The sequence below is a fragment of the Equus quagga genome, unplaced genomic scaffold, assembly GCF_021613505.1.
Source record: "Equus quagga isolate Etosha38 unplaced genomic scaffold, UCLA_HA_Equagga_1.0 203_RagTag, whole genome shotgun sequence".
Taxonomy (NCBI): domain Eukaryota; kingdom Metazoa; phylum Chordata; class Mammalia; order Perissodactyla; family Equidae; genus Equus; species Equus quagga.
This window is the reverse complement of record NW_025798627.1, coordinates 3,851,495-3,876,039: the sequence shown is the minus strand read 5'-3', so window position 1 is coordinate 3,876,039 and position 24,545 is coordinate 3,851,495. Positions and strand designations below refer to the sequence as shown.

General features: G+C 36.2%; 1 protein-coding gene across 1 annotated transcript in view; it reads right to left on the bottom strand.

Moving 5' to 3' along the window:
- The window catches only part of LOC124233445 (dynein axonemal heavy chain 7-like), a 234,964-nt gene that overhangs the window by 167,864 nt on the left and 42,555 nt on the right, over positions 1 to 24,545 (bottom strand). Inside the window, exons 11-19 of the mRNA XM_046650549.1 lie at positions 19,266 to 19,449; positions 18,419 to 18,598; positions 13,753 to 14,025; positions 12,887 to 13,014; positions 10,511 to 10,589; positions 6,829 to 7,053; positions 4,573 to 4,719; positions 2,544 to 3,229; positions 396 to 582 (exon numbers count right to left, since the gene is read on the bottom strand). Coding sequence (XP_046506505.1) covers positions 396 to 582; positions 2,544 to 3,229; positions 4,573 to 4,719; positions 6,829 to 7,053; positions 10,511 to 10,589; positions 12,887 to 13,014; positions 13,753 to 14,025; positions 18,419 to 18,598; positions 19,266 to 19,449 — 2,089 coding nt within the window. The remainder of the gene's footprint in view (positions 1 to 395; positions 583 to 2,543; positions 3,230 to 4,572; positions 4,720 to 6,828; positions 7,054 to 10,510; positions 10,590 to 12,886; positions 13,015 to 13,752; positions 14,026 to 18,418; positions 18,599 to 19,265; positions 19,450 to 24,545) is intronic.

Below are 24,545 nucleotides of genomic sequence, written 5' to 3'. Positions count from 1 at the left end.
ACCTCAAGAAGTAGTAAGGATAAAATATCTATTTTGCTTTTTTTTTTCCTCCCCAAAGCCCCCCAGTACATAGTTGTATATTTTTAGTTGCGGTCCTTCTAGTTGTGATATGTGGGATGCTGCCTCAGCATGGCCTGATGAGTGGTGCCATGTCCGCACCCAGGATCCGAACCGGCAAAACCCTGGGCCACCGAAGCAGAGCCTGTGAACTTAACCACTCGGCCACAGGGCCAGCCCCATATTTTGCTTTTGATATTTCTTGCTCCTGGGATTCTAAAATAATATCTGAAAATGGAACCTACATGGGAAAAAGACAATGGCTTATTTGGATTGTTTTGAAAACAAAAATCATGTCACTTCACCAAATAATCACATTCTCAGAGACTTTTACCTACTTGTGTGACATTTTTCATTATATCTCTCCACGTTTTATCCACAGTTGTAAATCGTCTGCCTTCCTCAGGCATTTGAGACATAATGTCCGGAGAACTGAAAATGGGCTCCAAATACAGCCACGTGGCTTGGACCTTGAGCCATTCATCTAGAATTTCCTGAAGCAGCAGGAGTTTGCCCTCCCATTCTCTGAGAAACAAAACACAGAGGCTCTTATCAATAGCAAACCAAGCAATGTTTCAGATGACAAAATTCAAAACCAGGACTAGACTGTCAATCTTTATGCAATCTTTTATTCCAATTTCTGTTCACCTAACTTCATTCAAAGATAAACCGCTACATTTGTTGTACAAAATTTGTTTTAAAATAATAGCATCAACATTTACGCTTTTACAGACACACATGTTAAGATATACCTATCTGCAAATGGGCTAGTTTCTCTATATGTCATAACAATAAACCTTTCTGCAATCCAGTCCCACGGGGGGAGGGTAAAAGGTGAGGAATGAAATGCTGGAGACAGTAACGGTGTTCTCAGGGAAGAGCACTCTGCAGCTCTCAGGAAAGGTAGTTACATCCAAGACTCATTTCCTTTAACGTTCTTTTTTTTTTAAAAAATGTAGGCCCATAAAGGCTTTATTTCCAGAATAAAATATTTCAATTCATAAGATGTAACTGGCATTTAAAGAAAAATCTACATCATTCTAAATATATTAGTGTAGCATTCATGAGAAGGAAGTATTTTTGAATTTACAATAGGTTATCAGTTCATTTCTAAATATGGAGAACAAAAATAATGACAATTTCCTCAAGAATAAATATTATAATTACACCAAAAACTAAAAATTTTACAAGCACAGTTCTAAGATCTCTGTATGTATTTGCTCCATCCTCACAACAACCCCATGAGGTAGGGTCCAGTATAATATCTATTTACAATGGGGAGACTAAGGCACACAGAGATAAGTACCAGGTTCAACTTGACCCAGCTAATAAGCAATAGCGCCAGATTTGAATCCAGACAGCTGTAACCACTATGCTATAGGAGATAACACAGCTATAAAGAAGAATGATTGGTTAATGGCAGAGGAACTTAGAGATGGGCTAGCTTTAAGTACATATTAACACATCACTCATCATTTATAAGTGGTGATCTGTAAGTCTACGTTGTTAAAACCAAGAAACGCAAATAGGAGTTCTAAAAGTCACCGGGCATTTTCAAATAACTTTCTAAAATATCTTCCTTTCAATGTTTATCAGTGAATTTGTTTTACCTCTTTTCACAAGAAATGAATGCCTCTGCTTTCTTCTGGTGCTCTTCCCTCTTTCCCCATCTAATCTGACTGATGCAGAAAATTTCCCACTAACTAATATCTCATGCACAGTCTTTAAAAATAGAATCTAGATATACCAGTTCCAGAGCTGTTCAAAAATTACTCTTGATGAGCACATGGGAGCAAGCTGGGCAGGAGGCAGAGCAATCAGCGAGACTGAGCCAATACGAGGGCATGTGCAAGTTTCGGATAATATACTGCTTTCCCTTACCATGCAAATTCACACTTCACACTGAGGATGGTAGTCTGATTTAGATTTACTTACTTTTTTAAGGTAAAATATAAACTGCTTGACACAAATTACAAAAATTGAAAAAAATTGGACAGGATAAGGGTTTAATTTAATTGGCTGTGTCAGATGCTCAAAATTTCAGACTAGAATCACAGTTTCATTTTTTCGCACTTATCCAGCCATCACTCATGCATGGGAGTTGAAATTGCTTTCAAGGATCATCTACAACAAACTAATTAGTATATTTGGAAAATGAAATTATCTTCAGTTTTATAATCTATACATTCTATAAACTATGTTCATAGACTCGAAATTATTTTTGAGAGTCAAATATATAAGATCAGATTGTAGGCAATAAAAATGAATACCTGGGCTGAAGATCCACTACCTTTGTCATGAACGTGGACGACAGCAAAAGGATCAGTGCCCTTCCAAAGGAATCAAAGTTCTCATTCCTTACAATGAAGTACTTAAAATAGTAAGGATGAAATGCAGAATCAATTTTCAAAAATAACTATATAGTACATGCAAGTGATGATTTTGGTAACATAGTATAAACATTGTCATATAAATATAAACTTTACCTCATTTGTTTTTCGTAAGGCTTAATGAATGGAGATCCTCGCATAGTCTGTGCCTTAATAATGTGGTCATCCAACAACATCTGAATTTCGTCAACTGATGACAAAATAAATGTCCCAGTTTCTCTATAAGGAAGAATGACAAATTCCATCGCATCCCATTCATTAATCATCTTCTCCATGGCCTTTTCGAGAGAATATTCTTTGCTAGCTGCTTCACTAATACCTTCAAACCTATCTAGATACGGTTCCAGATCCATGTCCAAAAAAGAGAAGATGGTGGAGTCTTCTGCTGGCTGCAGAGGGTAACCCACAATGTTGGACATGGCCTCCCAGTGCCTGGGGCGCAAACCAGGATTACAGATCACTTGAATGAGAGGAATGTGCTGCTTGAAATCTTCCACTTTCGCTCTCACTTTTTTTGTCATTGCCAGTGCATTTGGAGAATCATGGAAGGTTTTCTCCAGTTTATATAGTCCTCTCCAGTAATTTCCAACATCTGTTTCTACTTGGTCTGGATTCACTTTGTGATATGGTCCTTCTGTCCAGCCTCTATATTTGTTGCTAAATTCAACAGCAGTTTCATAGAGACGAAGATAAGGGTTCAAGCCATCTTGGATTTTTTTCCGCTGAGGATATATTGATGGTAGCCAACCAAATGCCTCCTCTTCAGCATTAAACTGCTCAATCTGCAAGGACAGGTATTAACTATATTATTCTGAAAGTGAAGGGTATTCAAAATTAAATTTTTAAAAAAATATTTATATTAAATGTGACCCAAAAAACCCTCATTAAGCCCTAAAGTTAAACTTAATTAAGTCATAATCTAGAAAAACTGAGCAGTAATCTTTCTCCTATTTCTTTTTAATTACAGTTTCCAGAGAACGATGACTGTTTAAGTTAGTTAAAATAGTAAAATAAATGTATATATGAAGAAGTCTTTGCCCAGACAGATACACTGAGGATTTAGCTTCTTTTATTAATTAACAAGAACTTAAGCACTTTTAATATACACAGTATTGTATCAGGTACTGTGGAAAATAGAAAAAAGTATTATATTGCAAAGTACCACTCCAAGGAGTTAGAAATCCAGCTGAGAAGACATATGTATGTAGAAACTTAAATAGCGATTGTTCAATAATAATATATGGCAACAAGACAGATGCCTTAGAGCAGTAGTGTTTAATATAAAATGAATAATATATACTAAAAATGCTATCACTCAGAGGCGAGAGATCATGCTGAAATAGTGCAGGCACGGATGCTTCCGTAGAGCAGATGCAACTGGAGAGGGGTCTTAAAGATATGTAGGATAAAAAGAGGCAAAGAAGGTATTAATTTCCTCTTAGTTTAGTAGTGAAGTATGTGAGGATATGGGTGGTTCAGAGGAGAAATCTACAGAATTCAAAACCCTGAGCAAGATAGATACTGATAAGATATTAAAATCTTTCAATGTAAGAAAAACGGTGGAGCATTCATAATATGGTCTGTTTTCAAATTGCCCCTTTTTAAATAAAAAGCACAACTAAAAATTTCAAACATCTTATATGGCAAAGGCTGTGGCTTTTGTCCCTCCAGCATCTTCTACTGAGAAAGCTGACTTCTAAAACAGCAATATTGGGAGCAAAGCGGCTTGAAGAAAGAAGATAATGGGCCTACTTTAAAACACAGCCACCAAATCTAAGCTGGCTCTATCAAGATGGAAAACTAACCAGTAACCAGGTGTTACTATCATGTGATGCAAACAATTAAATGATACAAAATCAAATTAAGAAGCAGATGGAGGCATAGCTCTATCTTTCAAATAAAATATGAAGGCCACTGAAATGTTATCACTACTGATAGAAAACAGTGATGCTGTTCCTCCTTGATGCGGGTCTGTGAAATCCATCTGTGCCATTTACATTATTCTCCAATTAAATGTAGTTCAACTGTTATATTTGAACCCATTTCTTAAAGGTGAATATGCAATACAAACTCAATGTTCTTTCTTTTGCACTAATTCGTCCTCTTAAGAATGTTTTAATCCTACCTTGTCTGCTGCTAAATCCAACTTTGCATTCAGCGTTTGGGCCTTTTTCAGGTACCGCTGTACATCCTGAAGATCCCCAAGTGAGTAAAACTCTTCCGACTGCTTGGCATAACTCTCCAGTTCCTCCACAAATCGTTCACACCGCAGCTGATAAAAACAACATCCGCTGTTACTATTGAAAAGTTAAAACCCCTAGGCATCAAGAGAAAATTTAAATATTTGTAAGGATTATGAGAATTATTATTATATTTTGTCTCTGGCAAAATATAAAGAAAAGGATGACCTGGAAGATGACAGGGATCTAAAATAAGCAGAATTTTTTTAGGAGTTGGAATTTGAAACTAATGGATCAAGATTCCTGTAATTCACAAATTAGAGAAAGTTTACCCTTGTACTGTCAATGTAAGAAGCTGTAATAAAATGAGTAAGAATGTGTTAAACAATGATATTCATTAGTACGCTAAAGAATTTATGCTAACAAATGATTTATAAGCATTTGAAAAATCTCAAAATCATCAAGTATGGGGTAAAAGAAAACTCTAGTTTTTTAAGGGATGTAAAGACATTTGTGGCATTTTTACAACAACTGGAAAAAACAAATTTCTTTAATTGCATTCTGATATTCAGATATCTCTTTAATTGGCAATGCTGAAACAAAGTTTTCCAAGGTTATTTTTCTTGTCTCATGGGCTCTCTTCACAAAAAAACGTATAAGGTAAATAAATCCAGATTTAAACTCCAGCCTAAAAACTGTAGCCTTCCTATATCAAACAGGTGTGTGTTTTTTTAATGAGAGGCTTATTGCAAACTTGTCATTGGTAAGGTATTCCAAATTAAATGGTTCTAAAAGAAAGAGCTCTTAATAAAATATTCAAAAGTCAAATCTAGGTTATTCAAAAATAGATTTTGTATTTTATAGATTATCTAGGTTGATTTCTGTCCTCTTTCCTTCAGTTTCCTGTCAAATTTATTGCTCTGGCCCAGTGGGAGAAGGGAAATGAGAGGAAAAATTCAACATTATGTGCAGTTTCTAGAATAGTATACTTCACAATAAAGTATAGATAATTCTGGGCCACCTACCAATTTTCTAAGAGTCTATTATGGTGTAACTTAAAGTGTCTAATATGTTTTTTAACATTCTGAAATGGCCTCAATATAAATAAAAATATAGACTACAGTTTAAAATGAAGGCTATTTTTAAAGTCTGTCATTTATTCTCCAAACAACATATTCTGCCAATTGTATTTGTATTAACTGTATTTGTTGCAGCATGGTAGAAAGAGGCTAGGCTTGCTATCAAGGGACATCTCTACTGGCTGATGTGGAACAAGTTTCACCGCCTTTGGGAACCTTAGTTTCTTCATCTGTAAAACGAGATAGAAAATCCTAAGTCTTTTATTCGGACAATAGCTATGGAGTGCTCACAGCATGCCTGTGTGTCAGGCACTGTGCTGGCCAGGAGGGATAATAGAGAAAAGGTCAACATGAGATGGCCCTGCTATCAAGGAGCTGACCGTCTAACAGGGAGATAGACATGAAAATAATAACATAATGATCAGGTAACTGGTCCAGTGGAGATGTGTTAAAAGTATAACAGGAACAGAGGAGAAGCAGCCCTGAGGTCTGACTGAGAGGGCTTCTCAGAAAGCCAACCGAGCGTGCTAGATAGACAAGCATGTGTGCGGGGCAGGGGTGAGCTCTAGAGCAACAGGGAAAATGCACAAGAGACGAGAGGTAGGGGAGCGGGGACCTAGGAGCTGCCCAGGGTTATGCAAGGAGTGGGGAGAGTTAGGAGATGATGCTGGACAGTAGACAGGAACATCACAAACCATCTTACATGTAGGACAAAAGAAAAGAGGTTAGAGTTAGAGTGATGATTCTGGGCACAAAACGTAGGTGAGTGTGAGCAATTACGAGGTGTGAAGGCACTCTACACCAAGGGAGCTTTGATGTTAAATAATAAAAATAAAATAACTCAAAAGAGTTCTATAAACCGTATAAGACAAATAGTACTTTTATTAATGGTCACTTGTGGGCAATATATTAAAATGTTTTCTCCCTTGACAAATCAAGAAATGATGCCACAACAATCCACTATGTGTACTATCTCCCACTAAGATTTACAGTATGAGAAATATGTGTACTAACTTCTACTAAGATTTATAGTATGAGAAAGCTAAAATACATGACCTGTGAAATAGAAGTTGCCAATGCTATGTAAGAAGTTAATACTTCAAAAATATCTGTGATGCCAACCTTAAGACCTTCTTGATATTGCTCTGTTTTCTCTTTAACAATTTTCCTGTGTTCATCAAAAATTTCTTCCATTCTTCCATACCACTGGAAAACATTATTATTTAGCCTAATGTCTGCTGGAGAAAAGTTGGCACACTCAATGAGGAAGGCAAGGCAGTTTTTAGAATCCACCAATCTCTGTCCCAGTTCAATCATATCAGTTGTCTCTACTTTCTGAATATAAGCCTGAGGGAAAACAAAAATTACAGACGGCATTTCAATGAACAGCTCATGTTGAAAAATAGCCTGTGGAAATACACTGCATAAATATGTACACACTTGGTAGAAGGAAAGACTTTTGGTTCCAGAGAGGGGACTGCAGCCCAATTTACTTCTCATCCATCCCAAACACCTTTACTAAAATAGCAGGGGAAAAAATAGAAAATACTAAACAATACACAAAGAGCACTGGAAAACCAGAGAAGAATGCCATGGGTTTCTGGAAGATATGAAGCAGGTGCCATCTGAGAGACCATTTATTCTTTCAGAATAGCATTTATGGGCACCTATTATGTGCTTGACACTCTGCTGGGTGCTGGCAATTCAGTGTGACAACAACCAGAGGTGGGATTTGCCCTCAGAGAGTTTATAGTCTAGTTGAGGGAGACAATTATTAATCAAATAACCACCACAACAAACGTAAAATTGCAAACTTGCAACAGACACCAGAGCCGCAACACTTTCCTCAGTTACAAAAACTAAAAAATAACTGCAGGCAAGTTTAACAAGAACTGTGCTAAATCTATACAAGGAAAACTATAACACTTTATTGAAGGACATTTTGAAAGTTCTGAATAAAAATAGAAACATATGTTAAGACATAACATTGTAAAGATGTAAATTCTCCTCCAATCAGTCTATAAAATCAATGCAATTTCCATCATAATTGCAATGGCATGTGAAAAAATTAAATATGACATAATTCTAAAAGTCTCTGAAATAGTAACTACTCAAGTAAAGACAATCAGAAGTAAAGACAATCATGAAAAAGAAAACTGATGGGGACCAGCCCTGCCGAATATCAAAACATACTACACAGATATGGTCATTTAGACAGTTCTCGCTCTGGCCCAGGAATAGAGGACGGAGCAGCATAGAGAGAGTTCAGACATGGATCCAAGTACGTATGGAAATTCAGTGTTGAAAAGATGCATTGCAAAGTAGGAGTGAAATGACATCATTTAACAAATCGTATTGGGGTAACTGGCTATTGATTTTGGGAAAAAGCAAGAGCCGTAGCTACCTAGTAGGAGAAATACAGAGAAGCCATATTATTAAATAAATAATTTGCAGCAGAGTCATGATTCTGCCTTTGCAAAAACAAATCTATTTGTGTGTGTGAACGGGTGAATGTACAGGTGTGTGCGTGCACACCTATGCACATGCCCATGTGTATGCACATATATACGCAGAGCTCCCTCAAAGCTCTTTTGATACATCTTAATTTATTTATATATCTTAATAATATAAACGCCAAAGGAAATCTGCTACCCCACTGAAAAATGAGAACACTGGCCGCTACCTGCAACCAGTGTGCTCACCTTCCCCATCTTACGCCCTCCTCCCTGTCTAGGAAGTACACACTTCTTTTTAAAAAAACGTTGTTAAAGCTCTTTGAAATCTCTAATCTCCATCTCTCTGGCTCTCTCTCTAGTTATATATATACATATATATCTATATATATATACATCACTATATATACAATATATCATATATATCACTATATATAAGTTTGGAGAGAGCAGAATTCACCCTCAACTAACAGAATCATTACCCTAAAGAAAGAAATTATGGAAAAAGGGAAACTTTTATTTTTCTCTTGGTACAATCCCATATTGTTTAAATTTTTGCTTTTGTAATTAAAAAGAAAAAAACAAGCAACATTGCCTAGAACTCTTTCACTGATATATCTTTCTAATTAGACCAAATGTTTTTAAGTTGCAAATTCAAACAAATAAGATGCAAACCATGGTGGTTTCCACAGGTAACAAAATGCCTAGCTGAAAATATATTTTTCTAATATGGTTAATGATATTTCTATGTAAACAACTGGACTTTTATTTCTCCTTACTGATATATGTGACTGATTTCTGTGCTAAATAAATTGAGAAGCTATTTTGCCCTTGCAGGAATAAATGTTTTTAAGGTACAGACATATTTTTTAACACCAGTTAATGAATCCTATTTACTAATTCTGTTAAAAGTTGCTATGAACAATAGAAATTGACACTAAACAACCCCAAATTCCTAAATATTTTCAGCGATGGCTAGGAGGGTAAATAAATTACGCTCTTCATACTGAATATTCATCTTTCCAAAAGACTTTACAATTAGGGAATTCTCCAGCTATCTTTATAATCACCGATAATCAAAGTATCAATGTCCCACAACAACTAATATATAATATACAAATATTCTAAAAGAGAATATATCTAGGCATGTGTGTATATCGGACACATAAATTCACATAGTAAGAATCCCAATCCAAGTACAAATACTTTAAAGAAAATGGAACTCTTTTAGTTAGAGGCTTATATGTAAAATTTGGTTCTAATGATTTTGACAAACTTTTAAGTGAATAATTTAAAGAATGTACAAAAATCATTTTAACTCCTTTTGCAATTTCCTACCTATACAAAGTTTTGAATGATTTTACATGCTTTGCTGGGTACACTTAAGTATTTTAAAGCCTAAAAATAAAAGGGTTCTATTTTGGATCTTGGGAATGTTAGCAAAGGAAAAAAAAGATCTTGCAAAAGCTTAACGTTATAAGAGTGAAAAAAGAATAAAATAAAATGGTGATCAACTAGTTGTTTTATATTATTTTATTCACCATTAGGTAGACTTCAAGCACAGCAGGAACATGAAAAATGATGAAAGTGACACTTATCTAATATTTTCAGTACCATAAAGCCTATGCTCAAACATAAAACACTTCAGCAAACTACAGCAGAAAATTTTAATGTATAACAAAAGACAGGCTATAGAAAACAAAATATTACTTAAGAATTAAATATTTGTTGATTAAAAGAAAATGAAGGGCGACCACACAGTTTGCTCAAGACAGTACTGCTCTATGCCTTTAGCATGGTAATAATTATTAATAGTGCTTTCAAAAATATCCTGGTAGATGATTGCATTGACAGCTCCAGTACCTCACCTCTTCTGGTATCTCACTCTGACTCTGAGGGCACGTGACTTTCTTTGCCCAATGGGATGTTAGCTATGCGACACAAGGAGAAACCTGAAAAGCATTGGTACAATTGGGCTTGCTTTTATGCCTCTACCGTGACATGAGAACACACCCAGGTGAGCCTGTTGGAGTTTGAGACACAAGTGGAGCAGAGTCCAATTGCTGAGGATAGCTGCACTAGTCAACCCGAAAGAGAACTAGCTGACCCAATTGAGTAAGTAACCCCAATGAGACCAGAACCGGCCAGGAGCACCCAGCCTAAACCACCAAACTGCAGACTCATGAGCTAAGTATATAAAACAACAACATTACTTTAAGCCTCTGTGTTAACGTTTGCAGGGATTTGTTATTGTATTATCATGTCAATAATTAACTTCTTATAAAAGCTGGCAAAAAAAGAAAAACAATTAACTTTTACACCCACAACTATAAAGAATTTAGAAGCAATACCTTCATTTCCATCAGTTCTGCTGTATTTGGAGGAGTGCTAAGAGCTTTTTCAGCTATCTTCTCAAATTCATCACATAATCTGAAACACCAGACAAAAATCAATCTTATATATTTAAATTTCATTCCTAAACAGGTTCCTATAGATGATTTAAATGTTCCATTACATGAAAAATAAAGTTAGATTATCTTACCTATACGACAGCTAATGAATGAAAAGCAAATTTGTGTTCATTTACTTATTCATTCAATACACATTTAATGATCATCTATTGCATTCCCAACTATAGGATTAACTGACAGAGATACAGAAATGGACAAGATGTAACAATGGTCCGCAGCCTGTTCACAATCCAGTATGGAAGACAGGACCATAAACAATCACATCCAACCTAGAATTTTAAGCGCTCAACCAGAGATTTTTTGAGATGGCACCAAAAAAATGGTACAAAGGAAGGGAGTCATTAACCCTACTTGGAGAGAACGGTTAAAATGGGCCTGTATGCTCAGAAATTTCTGGTAATATGCAAATATTTCCTATTGATTTGGGTTGCAGCCAGTATAAATAATGAACTTACTGTGAGGTTAAAAAGAAAAAAAGAGCAAGTGGAAGTCCAGATAAAACATGTAGAAATTTCTTCAAGAAGAGTGGCTGAGAGGTGAGGGAGAGAGAAACAGCATGGTGATGATGTTGGGTTGAAGTGAGGGGTCTGAAGATGGAAGAGGGTTTTGAACATGTTTACAAATTTTAGAGACAGAATCAACAGCAAAGGAGAGATTTAAAATGTGATACAGAGGGGATGGCTGGGGGAGCCAGCTCCAGAGGGATGGGATGCAATGAGGTTGAGCTCATAGGAACTTTGAATGGGTGTGACAGACTCTTGCCGTCTGAGAATGTGGGCCGACAGGTATGAAGGGGTTCATGGACATGTAAGGGCAAGGAGTTGAGGGTCTTCACACTGAATGGTTCCTCTAATAGTCCATCCAGTGAGTCTGGTGAGAAGCATAATTAGGAGAAAAGGGGAAAAAGTAGAACTGGCATGAGTTCAGAGGGTAGTTAAAAGGCAGAGAAAATAGCTATGAAATTAAAATAAATATTTCACCTGGCATGAAAAGCTACAAGTAAAAGACATTTTCACTATCCTTCCAGCACTTTTAGAGGAAAAGGTGCTTTAAGTGAATATGTGATTCTGGTTCCTAGATAAGCTACGCGAGTCCTGGTCCTCTTTCATGTGGTGCCTCTCTCTTCAGCGTCACCCCTCAGCTCTCTTCCCTCACAGTGTGTGGGAAAGCAACGCCAACCCCTCCTGGTTCTCGGGATACACCATGCCATGTTCATACCTCACTCCCTTCTACATAGTATTTTCTCTACCTGGAATTCTTTCACCCACATTGTCCACCTAGCAGATTCCTACTCATCCTTCAAAATGAACTCACACATCACTTCCCCTTTGCAGCCTTCCCTGGCGTTCCCCTCTCCCCCAACTTCCACCCTGAAAGAAAATCACTCATTTCCTTTTCTGTTCTACCTCCGTGGCTCAGCACAGTGCTCACTGCACCCTATTGTAATGTGCAGGTTTGTATGTCTATTTCCCTTTCAACACCATCACTTCCTTCAGCAGTTTTACTCATATTTAGAGTCCAAGTACCTAACTCTGTGCCTAACACATGGTAGGTAAATAAAGCTTCCTTCAGCCTTAGATACAGCCTGAAAGAAATATTCTATTTAATACCATAACTACAAAATTTTTTTTGATTATTTGGGTTTTTTTCCATGAAACTGATACCAGAAAAGAGGTTCCTAGAGTGACACTAGCACCAGTTGTTGGAAGACTGATTACACTTCTTGTCTTAAAAAAATAGGTATTCTGCTTTGCACATCAGCACTCTGTAAGTTTACTTAACATGAGTCAGTTTTCCTAAAATCTCCAGGTTACTCAACAAATGAATTTTTAGTTAAGACAAGTTCCCATGGCTTTGAAGGGTAATTACAGTAAGATGGAAATTCCAAATTTGAGGGTCCCTGAGGAACTAAAACAACTACTGTGTAAATCTGCTTTGAAAACCCAATTTTGTGTATTGATTATACAAATTTAAAAATCTGAAGTTAGAGAACATCCATCTGACTTGTGCAAATGAAATGCACACACATTTTAATACCACTTTAATTCAGACAATTGGGAAGGCATATTTGCGGTGAAAACAAATAATACTAATAATCATGAAATAACACATAAAGCCAAGTAAAAATACATTGACATTATCTTTCTTTTGGGTCATTCATGACCCTGCTCTAATCCACTATTTTAGTTGAACAACAGTTGTTTCTATTTAACATCCTCCCCCCAAAATAAAAATATAATAATATCACATAATTACCTTGTATTTACTTCCTGATGATCTCTGAACATTTTAGCGATAAGTTTTCCACAGATAACGTCTGCTCGCTTCACCAAAGCTCTGATTAATTCCTCACAGCGCATTTCAAACATTCCTAAACGAACAGTCTGCAACGTTAAGTATCAAAACTCTATTAAACACGAAAAGAAATAAAAGATTCCCACAGTTTTACCTTCCTCATACTACTGATTTTGTGTGTGTGTGAACTAACAAGATTGAGAGTTTTTTAAAAATATGATACAGGCAGGGATTTTTACAACTATTTTCTGGATAAGTCTCCTTGAAGAGTTTGTTGCCTTGGAAGCTAATTCTATTTCAAGACAATAATGGACACAAAACTTCAGAGGACTGAGTTATTGCTAAATAAATAGTGTGGGACTTAAATGCTATATTTTCTCTGTACAAAAAAATAATATACATCCATGACAGAAATTTTGGGAAATATAAAAAAGAACAAAAGAAGAAAATTTTAAATCACCAGTGTCCTACTAAACAAAAGTAACCACATTTTGGCCTAATAACCATATTTTCCAAATGATTTATAAACACCAAAGCAAAAAAACATAAGTTTTTAGAATTTTTGAGGGCTCAAAATAAATAAAGTACTTAGAAATCTGAGTTGTAGGAGATGTTCGCACTCTGAGCACAAGAACCGTGTCTCTTTGACTACCTCTGCATATCCAGGACGTGCCACAACGCTTGGCACAGCGAGCAGCTCAGTAAATATTTTTCCTGTTGATAGCAATGTTCTAATTCTTCAACAGTATGGTCTAAAAATATATCCTAATAAAACTGAGAAAAGATCATGAGGCACAGAGAACAGTAGTACAAAACAGGTCAATTACCTTTCTGGATGTATACTGTATTTCCTCTATTAGTTTTTGGTATTTGCGAATTTCCTGTATTATTTTCTCGTAATTATGATTTTCTGCGAGGAAAGCATCAGCATCTTGCTCAGCCTTTTTGGTAACCAAAAAGTCATACTTGTCATAGAGTCTGCGGTGCTCGGTAGGTGCCACGCTCTCTCTCATTGTCACTTCCCTCACCTTTTTTTTGTGAGCATCAACAATTTCACTGAGAATTATTGGCTTCAAGGTTGTTGGTTTAGACTTACTTTCCTAAACAAAGGGGAAAAAACAATATTAGTTATTTAAAATACCTGAAGTTAAGGTAACAGTAACATTTATCTTTGCAAAATTGCCAATCTGACCACATTGTCTTTATTTTTATTCACAAGATCTTTATGATTTTCTAATCTCCCTAGAAAGATATTCAGTCTAATCACAGCAGTATTTTAAATATTTAGGTTTCATATAATTTTTTTGTTTTCCGTTTAAGCCACTTAGTTGTGTTCTGTTTTCTGTAAGGATGAAAGGACAGCAGCTTGAAAATATACACAAAATTAAAGTTAGAATACACAATAGCAAAATTCACATTTTATTCGTGCAATTGTACATGCTAGTGTAAGGTAGTGCTTGCACTGTATGTTACTTTTAAAAAATAAGCCAACTCAACGTCATAGCATACTCTTTGATCACAGTACTTTTTCACCTTAGGAACAATCTATCTAGAACAAAGAAAGATTGGTTACTCATTCATTGACCTTTGATTTTTGATTCTGTGAAGAGCAAGTAGAGCCGAGTAAAATCCCCAGTTATGAAATCTGCATTCTGCGATCACCGTTAGAATGATGGCAGGCAAGGATGGGTCAGACAGCCGTTTTAAGTAAGCAAAGAAATCTCAACAGCCTGTCTCCTGTTTTCAAATAAGAAGACAAGTAAATGTGCCTACATGGTTTATCATCTTGAAACAAGTTACACTTAAAAATACATTTGCTCTATCTGTCTTCCAGAAGAAGGGATTTTTAACTGTAACAAACAAAAACCATTGCCCGTAGTGGATATTCTACAGCATTCAAATTGATATCAAAGAATTCCTCAGACAACTGGGCAATTTGTTCAGGTATCCAGGGTGCATTCGCCTGCTCTGTCCCCTCGTGGGCATTTTAGGAAAATATATTGCGTAGAACTAGATGCTTTATGAGAGCCTCACCTCTGGGCTCGGTAGATACTTGGTGTTATCTTCTCGGAAAAAGAACCTCAGGATAAAGTAATCTATATTATATACTGTATGCAACGTGAAATTATTGGATCTAATGTGAAGCTCATTAATATTCACTATAGAATGTTTCTTGAATTTATTAATACCTGCCTAATTTCTAAAGCCTAAAGATCTATCTTTCTAAACAGAACTGGATATAGAGACTTCAGAACTATATTAGAAAGTATACTTTTGATATGAATTCTAATCAATTCCTGTTAAGAGTTAAGAGAAGTGATCTTTCGTGTGAGACAGCTCAAGTGTTTGAAAGTGTGTCAAATTCTGTCACAAGACGGTGCTGTGCTGGGACCCGCAGCACCTCAGCCCCTTGCAGGTTTGCTTTCCATGGGAAAAAAGTGTATTTTAATTTGACTTTCAGTTACTGTCAAAGATTTGATAAGAAACAGTGATACGAATTCCACTCTGAGTTGCTGTCAAAGATCACTGAGACCACATTCAATTATTTTACCGAGAGTACTGTCTATGTCACTTGTTTCCAAATTTGACTGATTGCCAGAATCATCTAGGGAGATTTTACCAGCACCTGTTTCTGAGTACCAACTGTCATTGTGAATTCACATCTCTGGAGGCAAGGGGCGGTGGTGGTGGGGATCCCCAGATTTGTATTTTTATTTTTTTTTTGAGGAAGATTAGCCCTGAGCTAACATCTGCCACCAATCTTCCTCTTTTTGCTGAGGAAGACTGGCCCTAAGCTAACATCCATGCCCATCTTCCTCTACTTTATATGTGGGACGCCTGCCACAACGTGGCTTGACAAGTGGTGTGTAGGGCTGTATCCAGGATCCAAACCGGCGAACCCCAGGCCGGCAAAGCAGAACGTGCGAACTTAACGGCTGCGCCACCAGGCCGGCCCCTGGATTTGTATTTTTAAAATGTCACCAGGTGAGGCTGATGCATAGGGTTTCAGAACCACTGCCCCATGTATAAGGCCCCACAGAAAACCTATCTCTCAAAATCTGATACCAGGAAAATACCCAAGCAGTCTAAATTAAATGTTCAATCCTAGTTAAAACTTATCATGTTTTCCTCTTCACTTTAAAAATGAGGAAGCTCATAGCTATATTTTACAACCATAATATCATATCAGCTGTATGCATTCACATGATTATAATACTTCTCTCCACTTCAAGCTTTGCCTAATAACTCTTATTAACTTGTTACATTTGTCTATTTCATAAGCTACCTCAAATTGTTCTTGAAAAAAGGTAGGGTATGAATAGAACAGAAAAAGGTGCACTAGATGAAGTGGAATTAAACGAAGGACAGATAGCAAGTTTCTAGAGAGACTTCTACTTGTGCACTATGAGGAACAGATATCCCGAAAACAACTACCTAGTTCAAAACACAAAAAGATGCTGGAAAAAAATGCTAAATACAACTTTAATAATGCATAGCTAAGGAAGGAAAAGAATAAGGAAAGTCTAAAGGGCCAAACATGAGAGAATCATGAATGAGAGGGAACTGTGCAGAAGCGAGCAGCTGCCTGGAGACTCTGTGACCCCGGTGGTCTCAGCTCTGCTTTACTGAGTCTCCAGGAAGGTAGAAGATGTGTGGGTTGGGGCGTGGAGGGGAGAATGGCTGTCAGGGAACAAAGACTCAAGCCTGAGCCAGGTGGGAGTCATAATTGATACCCACACACGAAGCCAAGAACACTGAAAGGTGACTGACACAACCTCAGAATGAGGGTTCTGACGACACAAAATTTAAGGATGCTGAAAGGTGACAAAACCTTTGAATGTGGGGGCAAAAGTGAGAAAAATGTCCGTTTTGGCCTTATTTCTCAGCAGAAAAGAAAAAAGATCGTTATCTTAAGAATTTGTAACCACAAGCCTGATCTCATACAGATTTGGGTAAACATTCACAAGGCCAGTGTGGTCCACAAAAGCTTTAGGCAAGAATTTTGTCAAAAATGGTCCTTTGCCTAGCACCGCTCATCAAGCCATGCTGTGGCAGCATCCAACACAAAATAGAGGAAGATTGGCACAGATGTTAGCTCAGCAACAATCTTCCTCAAGTAAAAAGAGGGAGATTGGCAACAGATATTAGCTCAGAGCTAATCTTCCTCACACACACACACACACACACAAAAAAAATGGCCCTTGGTCTGCAGGGGCCTCCAGAGCACCTGTTAAGAGAATGTGCAATTTCCAGAGGAACCAACTTCAGCCAAGGCCTCAAAGACTTCCCTGCATAAAGTTCTTACATGGATAAGCCCACAATAACAGAAGGAAAAACACCCACAGAAATAAACCACCAGGAGCAGAAGTCAGATCAGCAAACAGAAGAAAAAGAGTCATGAATCCATGACCAAGGATGAGAAACTATCAAAAATGCCCTGGCCTATTTGAAAAAGAACTTAATGGAATTCCTAGAAAATAAAATAATAAAACTAGAAGTTCTATGAAGAGGAAAATATCCTCAAAATGGAAAATTTCACAGTCATAATGTTAAGTAAAATAAAACAATTCACAGATTATTTCTAAGCTGACCATCTATGCAAAGACATGGAAAACTAAACAGAAAGTGTTCAGGGATATCCAGACATGTAGGAAGTTTTACCTTTAAAAATTCAGAATAATAACTAAAAAATTCAAGATACTCATTGTTTTGATAGAGGGTAGAAGGATAGAGATGTGAACAGGGAAGGGCAAGGGGGCAGGGAGAGCTGAAAGGTATCAGTAATATTCTATTGTTTAAGTTAGCGTGGAGGTACCCAGGTGTTAACTTTATTGCTACTTAAAACTTCAAACACTAGTCTCTTATACTCTTTTGTATGCATGAAATATTCATAAACTATTTTAAAAATTAAAAAAAGAAAGCTACTGGTTGGACTTACAAAACTTGAAAATCTTATAAGTTAAGGAATTTTCAGACATGCTTATCTCATATACTAGATGGAAACAACTACTGTTGAAATGTCATTGTTGGCATAGCTCTGCCAAATATTTGGCCAAAGAGAGAAGGGAAGCAGGATTTATGATCTGAAAGTATGGAGACTCTTATATTGACAGAAAAAGATGTAAGACGAGGGTAATCAATTGGAGGACAGTCTTACAGAGCTAGAAGAGTATAACAAGGGAACAGCATGGTATGAGTGCTACAGCAACTCTTGCTGACCGCCTCAGACCTCATCACAACTGTCCTTCCTTGCCCTCAGAAGGTCTCCCACTGAGTCCAGTGGAAGACTGGACTAGGAAACTAGGTATGTTGTAAGAGGAGCTAATGGGAAAAAAACCAACACTTTTTTGAAGCAAAACTTCCTTATAAGTCCATGTTACTAGGCCACTTACATTCTGTACAGCAGTGGATACCTGTCTACACCTTTTAGAAGTTATTTGAAGTGAATATCATCATGCCAATTCAAGCAATCAGAATATCACTGTTACTTACCCACTTGGAATACAATTTTGTCTCAACTCTTGGCACAAAACTGACAGCCTTAATCATGACATCATAAACATTTAGAAAAATTTCTATATAGTCGTTGAACTCAGGTTCAAACTTAATGGTGTTATTATCAAGAATCAGCCTCATGACGAAACCTGCATGTTCAAAAGCTCTAACAGAATCCTGCAAAAAAATAAAATACATAATATATATATATATGAATATACATATGAATTGTGGTAGACTAAGGAGTGTACTGGTTCCAATTAGAATACATGGGAACTCACCTTTTGTCTCATGCCCTAGTCAGTTAAGCCAACAGATGAATTGGAATCAAACAAATGACAAAGTAAACTGTAAGTTTTACAAAGAGGAGCTCTACTAAAACAAGCAAGAGCAGTTCCCAGCTAGACTTGTTCATATCTCATTGTATCCATTGGGCTTAAAGATCAACTATAGGGTCAAGGTTTCAGGAAAAGGAGGATGTGGACAGCAGTGGGACTCTAGAATCTTGCAAGAAGGAGCCCAAGAGAACACTCAAATTCCCAGGCCCTGCTCACACTATAACAGGACATTCTTCCAGAAAGAAAAGAGCTCCTCATGGAAAATTTCCCCAGCCATCATGACCCAAATTTCTCAATTATGGGAATTTTCACTAATCCTCATCAATAAGATGATAATTAAAAATCCTAAATATGCAGGTTAACACTAACTTTTTTTTAATAGATAAGGTCTAAAGATATAATTTCTGCTCTCCCACTGGTAAAGGTATTTTATCATTTTCCTCTCCGAAAGAATTGAAAATAAATAAATTAGCAAATGAATATTGGTGTGAGTGAACTGTACTTACTGGGGGTTGTGCAATTAAGTCTGTGAAATCTTGCATGGAGACCAAAGCAAGGTCCTGCAGTTGTAAAGTCATAAGTGTAGCAGCGCAGTTGAAAAAAGATTCTAGTTTGGCACTGTTGTCACCAGTTGGCAACTGCTTTTTTTTATTACCTTGGTAATAAATATTCTGCACTTCTGGAAACCATCTTGAAAGAACAAAAGACTTTTAAAAGTTAATACTTTCAGTAAATTACTCCTTTTACATTAAGCATTAACGGTAACCTCTGGATATCCAAGTCTTACTTAAGAGGTATATTGTTAAGTGACATCATCCACCCTCTGAAATATAAGCACTAGCATACTTCACTTCTTCTAGGAAAAGCCATACATAGCCAACAGAAAACAATTCACCAATGTGATGTGAAAAAAACATAAATCTAACTCCTGGAACTATGATTCCTGTACTTTTTGAATAAATATGACAAGTAACTTTATTGGATATTACAAAACACTCCTCTCCAGTCTCTGAGATGTTCTTCAGGGAATGGATTTGTTCATTTAAAGCTGAAATGTGAACAACTGATTAAACCAAGAGAGGGCTTACTTGGCTCAACCCACGTGGTATTTTACCATATTCTATCAGTTTCACAATGACTTGAAAAAACAAATCAACAAAATCAAGAATATTATTTTCTTATTCCCCTTAATGTCAAATCCTGAAAGAGTGACACATTTAAAACAAATTTTCCAATGTGTATGTGTCCTCATAATAAAAGGATAACAGTGAAATAGACATACAGATACATCATGATGGTAACAAGTGAAGTTTTCAGTTTATAAAACCACTGTCCAACACTGCAAAATTAAGGAATATTAGTACCTCTTTCATGAGAGAGAATGGATTTTTTAAAATAGAGAGTCAATATAATTTCAGGAGTTGCCTGAATGCTCCAAAAGAGATCTAAGTTTTAAATATATGTATCTATCCCTTTAACAAATATGTGTTTAGTGTCTGCTATGTGCTAGGAACAGTGTCATGGGAGATATAAAAAAAGACATGACCTCATCCCTTCTCTCTTATAATAATGAAGGCAATGTGTCATAGCAGAAAAACAGCTTTGAAGTCAAAGGATAGAGATATAATTTTCCATTTAAGTAATGGAGAAGGGTTTTATAGTGAATACAACTTCACTGAAGAACAGATAGAAACGAAAGGGGGAAAACTGTAAGAAAAGGATATGAAGTAGAAGTAGGATAATAAGAAAATAGGAGGGATGAGGTTGGCTAATATATCTGGTCATTTCACTGTCTATAATAGAGATAAGAGACTAGAAATAGGAAGAAATAAGTGGGGGGAAGTCCATAAGGAATTCCGCAGAACTTGCGAGCTAAACACAAGAGCTTGGGACCACCTTGCTCTCTAGGATGAAGCCATGACAAATCTTCCTGCAGTGATGCATCACCATTAAAGCACCAGGTAAAGAGGACAAGTAGCAAATACTAAGCAGAGACAGGCAGTGGTAGATGAAGAAAGGGGACTGAGAAGCCTCCAGTAGTTCAGAAAAAAAGATGGAATAAGTTTGGGACTGTAAGACTGGAAAAAGGGTAAATAAAGAAAATACATTTTAAAAATTGTTCGTTCAATCATTGTCTCAAAAATATTTACAGAGCTCCCCACTATGTACAAAACTCTTGGGGTACAAAATATTACTCAGTTCTCAAAGTGCTGATAGACTAGTGGAGAAAAAAAGGCATATACACAAATAGATATTATAAAAAGAAGCAGCTATAAGAGAATAAACTGTCAGAGGCATTCATAAGGAAGAGATTATTTTTGATGAGATAACAGTAAAGACTTCATGGAAGAAGGATCATTTGGGCTGGGTACTGAAGGACAGAAGAGGGGTTTCTCCAGTAGTGAGCTACATCAAGTACTTTAAATAGTGTGAACCATAACATTTTGATGATGGTATTCAAGGGGTTCTCATTTTATTTTAATTTCCTTAACCTCTGATTCAATCTGATACCATTATGTATGCAAAAATGACAGCGCTAAGAGTCACAGAGCTGAACAGTGAAGCAACTAAACAACTTTCAAATTTTCTTAGAATTCCCTTTGCACAGATGGAAACAAACAAGAAGTAACTAATTATCTTAAAAATCAATAATTGAGGGGTCCAGCCCGTGGCCGAGTGGTTAAGTTCGCACGCTCCACTGTGGCAGCCCAGTGTTTCGCCAGTTTGAATCCTGGGCGAGGACATGGCACCGCTCATCAAGCCATGCTGAGGCGGCATCCCACATGCCACAGCTATGAAGGACTCACAACTAAGAATATACAACTATGTACCAGGGGGTTTGGGGGAGAAAAAGAAAAAAAAAACAATAATTGGTTAAACAGGAGAACAAAGAACCTTTAAACTTACCCATTGGATAGATATTTAATGGTGGGAAGGTATGGTTACAGACTAGTCTTAAAAGTTATGTCCTGCTTAATTTAACTTGACTGTTTCTACAGGCACGGCTCAAGGTGAAAGTCTTTTTAGAGCTGAGAATGGAAAAGACCTTAAAAATCAGATTAAGAAACGTGGACTCATTTTGTCAATAAAAGTGAGGCACTGAACTGGAGGTATTTTAAGATTCATCTGGCAGTGGTTTGTAGGCTACATGGGAGGTTAAAAGGGCCTGCCAAAGGTAGTAGCAGTGGGAATTAAGAGAAAAGAGTACACATGGAAGATGCTTCTGAGAGAAGATCAAAAATAATTGGTGGTCATAAAATAAGTCTCAATAAAAGCAAAAGGATTGAAACTATACAAAATTAGAAATAAGTACAGAAGGACACTGGAAATCCACAAATATGTGGAAATAAAACAACAAGTCCTAAAAGCCAATGAATCAAAAAAAGAAGTCACAGGGGAAATTAGAAAATAATTTGAGATTAATGAAAATGAAAACACCATATACCAAACTCATGGGATGCAGAAAGGCAGTGATCAAAAGGAAATTTATAGCTGTAAACACTTACATCAAAAAGCAAAAAAAGATCTTAACTCAATATCCTAAACTTCCACTAGAAAATAGAAAAAGAAGAGCAAGCAAAACTCAAAACAAGGAGAAGGGAAGAAGTAAGGGTTTGAGTGTAAATAAACAAAATAGAGAACAGAAAAGCAATAGAGAAAAACCAACAAAACCAAAAGTTAGTTCTTTAAAAAGATCAGCAAAATTGACAAACCTATAGCTAGACTAACCAAGAAAAAAGAGAGAAGACTAAAATTGTTAAAATTAAGAAAGAAAAGGGGTATATTAATACTAACCTTACAGAAATAAAAAAAGATTATAAGAGAATGTAATAAATAAGTGTATGCCAACAAATTAAATAACCTAGCAAATTCCTAGAAAGATACAAACTACCAACACTGATTCAAGAAGAAATAGAAAACATGAATAAACCTGTTACAAGTAAAGAGATTGAGTTAATAATCCAAAAGCAAAAATAAAAAGGCCAGGGCTCAGGAACTGATGGCTTCACAGGTGAGTTCTACCAAATGTTTAAAGAAGAATTAACACCAATCCTTCACAAACTTTTCCAAAAAAAAGAGAAAGGAACACTCCCTAACTCATTCTATGAGGCCAATATTATCATAATACCAAAACTAGACAAAGATACCACAAGAAAAAGAAAACTATAGACAAATATCTCTTATGAATGCAGACACAAAAATACTCAACAAAATACTAGCAAACTGAATCCAGTAGCTTCTTAAAAGGATTATACTCCAGGACCAAGTGGGATTTGTCTCAGGAAAGCAAGGTTAGTTCAATATATTAAAATCAATGTAATACAGCATATTAATAGAACAAAGGAGAAAAACCCATTATCATTTCAATAGATCCAGAAAAAGCATTTGGCAAAATCTACACTATTTTGTGATTAAAAACAATCAAGAAACTAAGAATGAAAGGGAAATTCCTCAACCTGATAAAGGTCAACTACACAGCTAACTTAATGGTGAAAGACTGAAAGCTTTTCCCTTAATATCAGGAAGAAAACAAAGATGTCCACTCTTGCCACTTCCGTTCAACATTGCACTGGAGGTTAATCAGAGCAATTAGACATGGAAAAGAAAAAAACATATGCAGATAGGAAATGAGGAAGTAGAATAATCTCTATTTTCAGATAACATGATCTTATATAGAGAAAGCCAGAAAGGATCAATGCACAATAAACAAGTTTAGCAAGCTTTCAGGATACAAGATCAATATACGTGAAATAGTTAAATTAGATTTCATCAAAATTAAAAATACTTGTGCTTCAAAGGACATTATCAAGAAAGTGAAAGAAACCATATAATGGGAGAAATATTTGGGTCTAGTATCCAGAATATAGAAAGAACTCTTACTACTCAATAATAAAAAGATGGATAACCCAATACAAAATGAGCAACGATTTGAATAGACATTTATCCAAACAAGGTAAATAAATGGACGATAAGCACATGAAATAAATCAAAAGCACACTGAGATAGCACTTAGCATCCACTAGGATGGTTATAATCAGAAAGATGGACAATAACAAGTGTTGGCAAGGATGTGGAGAAACTGGAACCCTCACACTTGTCGATAGGAATGTAAAATCTTACATTTAGAAAACATTGTGGGAGTTCTTCAAAAAGTTAAACATAGAATTATCATATAAACCAGCAATTCTACTCCAAGGGATATATCCAGGACAACTGAAAACATATGTTTCTACAAAACAAAGGCTGATAGCAGCATTATTCATAATAGTCAAAAACAAGAAACAACAAATGTTGATCAACTGATGAATGGACAAATAAAATGTGGTATAACCATACAAGGGAATATTATTTGGCTGTCAGAAGGAATAAAATATTGATACATGCTGTAACATGGATAAACCTTGAAAATAGTATGCTTAGTGTAAGAAGCCAGACATTAATGTTACATATTGTACCATTCCCCTTAGATGAAATGTTCAGACTAGGGAAATCCATAGGGACAGAAAGCACATTAGTGCCAGAAGTTTGTGGAAGGGGGAATGGGAAGTGACTACTAACAGATGCAGGGTTTCTTTCTGGAGTGATGGAATTAATGGTGATTATTGCACAACCTTGTGAATATATTATAAACCACTGAATTATACACACTCAAGTGGTGAATTTTATAGTAAGTGAATTATATCTTAATAAAAAAGAATAGTTAGCAACACACTGAATATAGCTTGGGGCAGTGTAAGGGTGCTAAGAATGTAGATGATAAGCAAAAGAGACAGAAAAAGGAATGA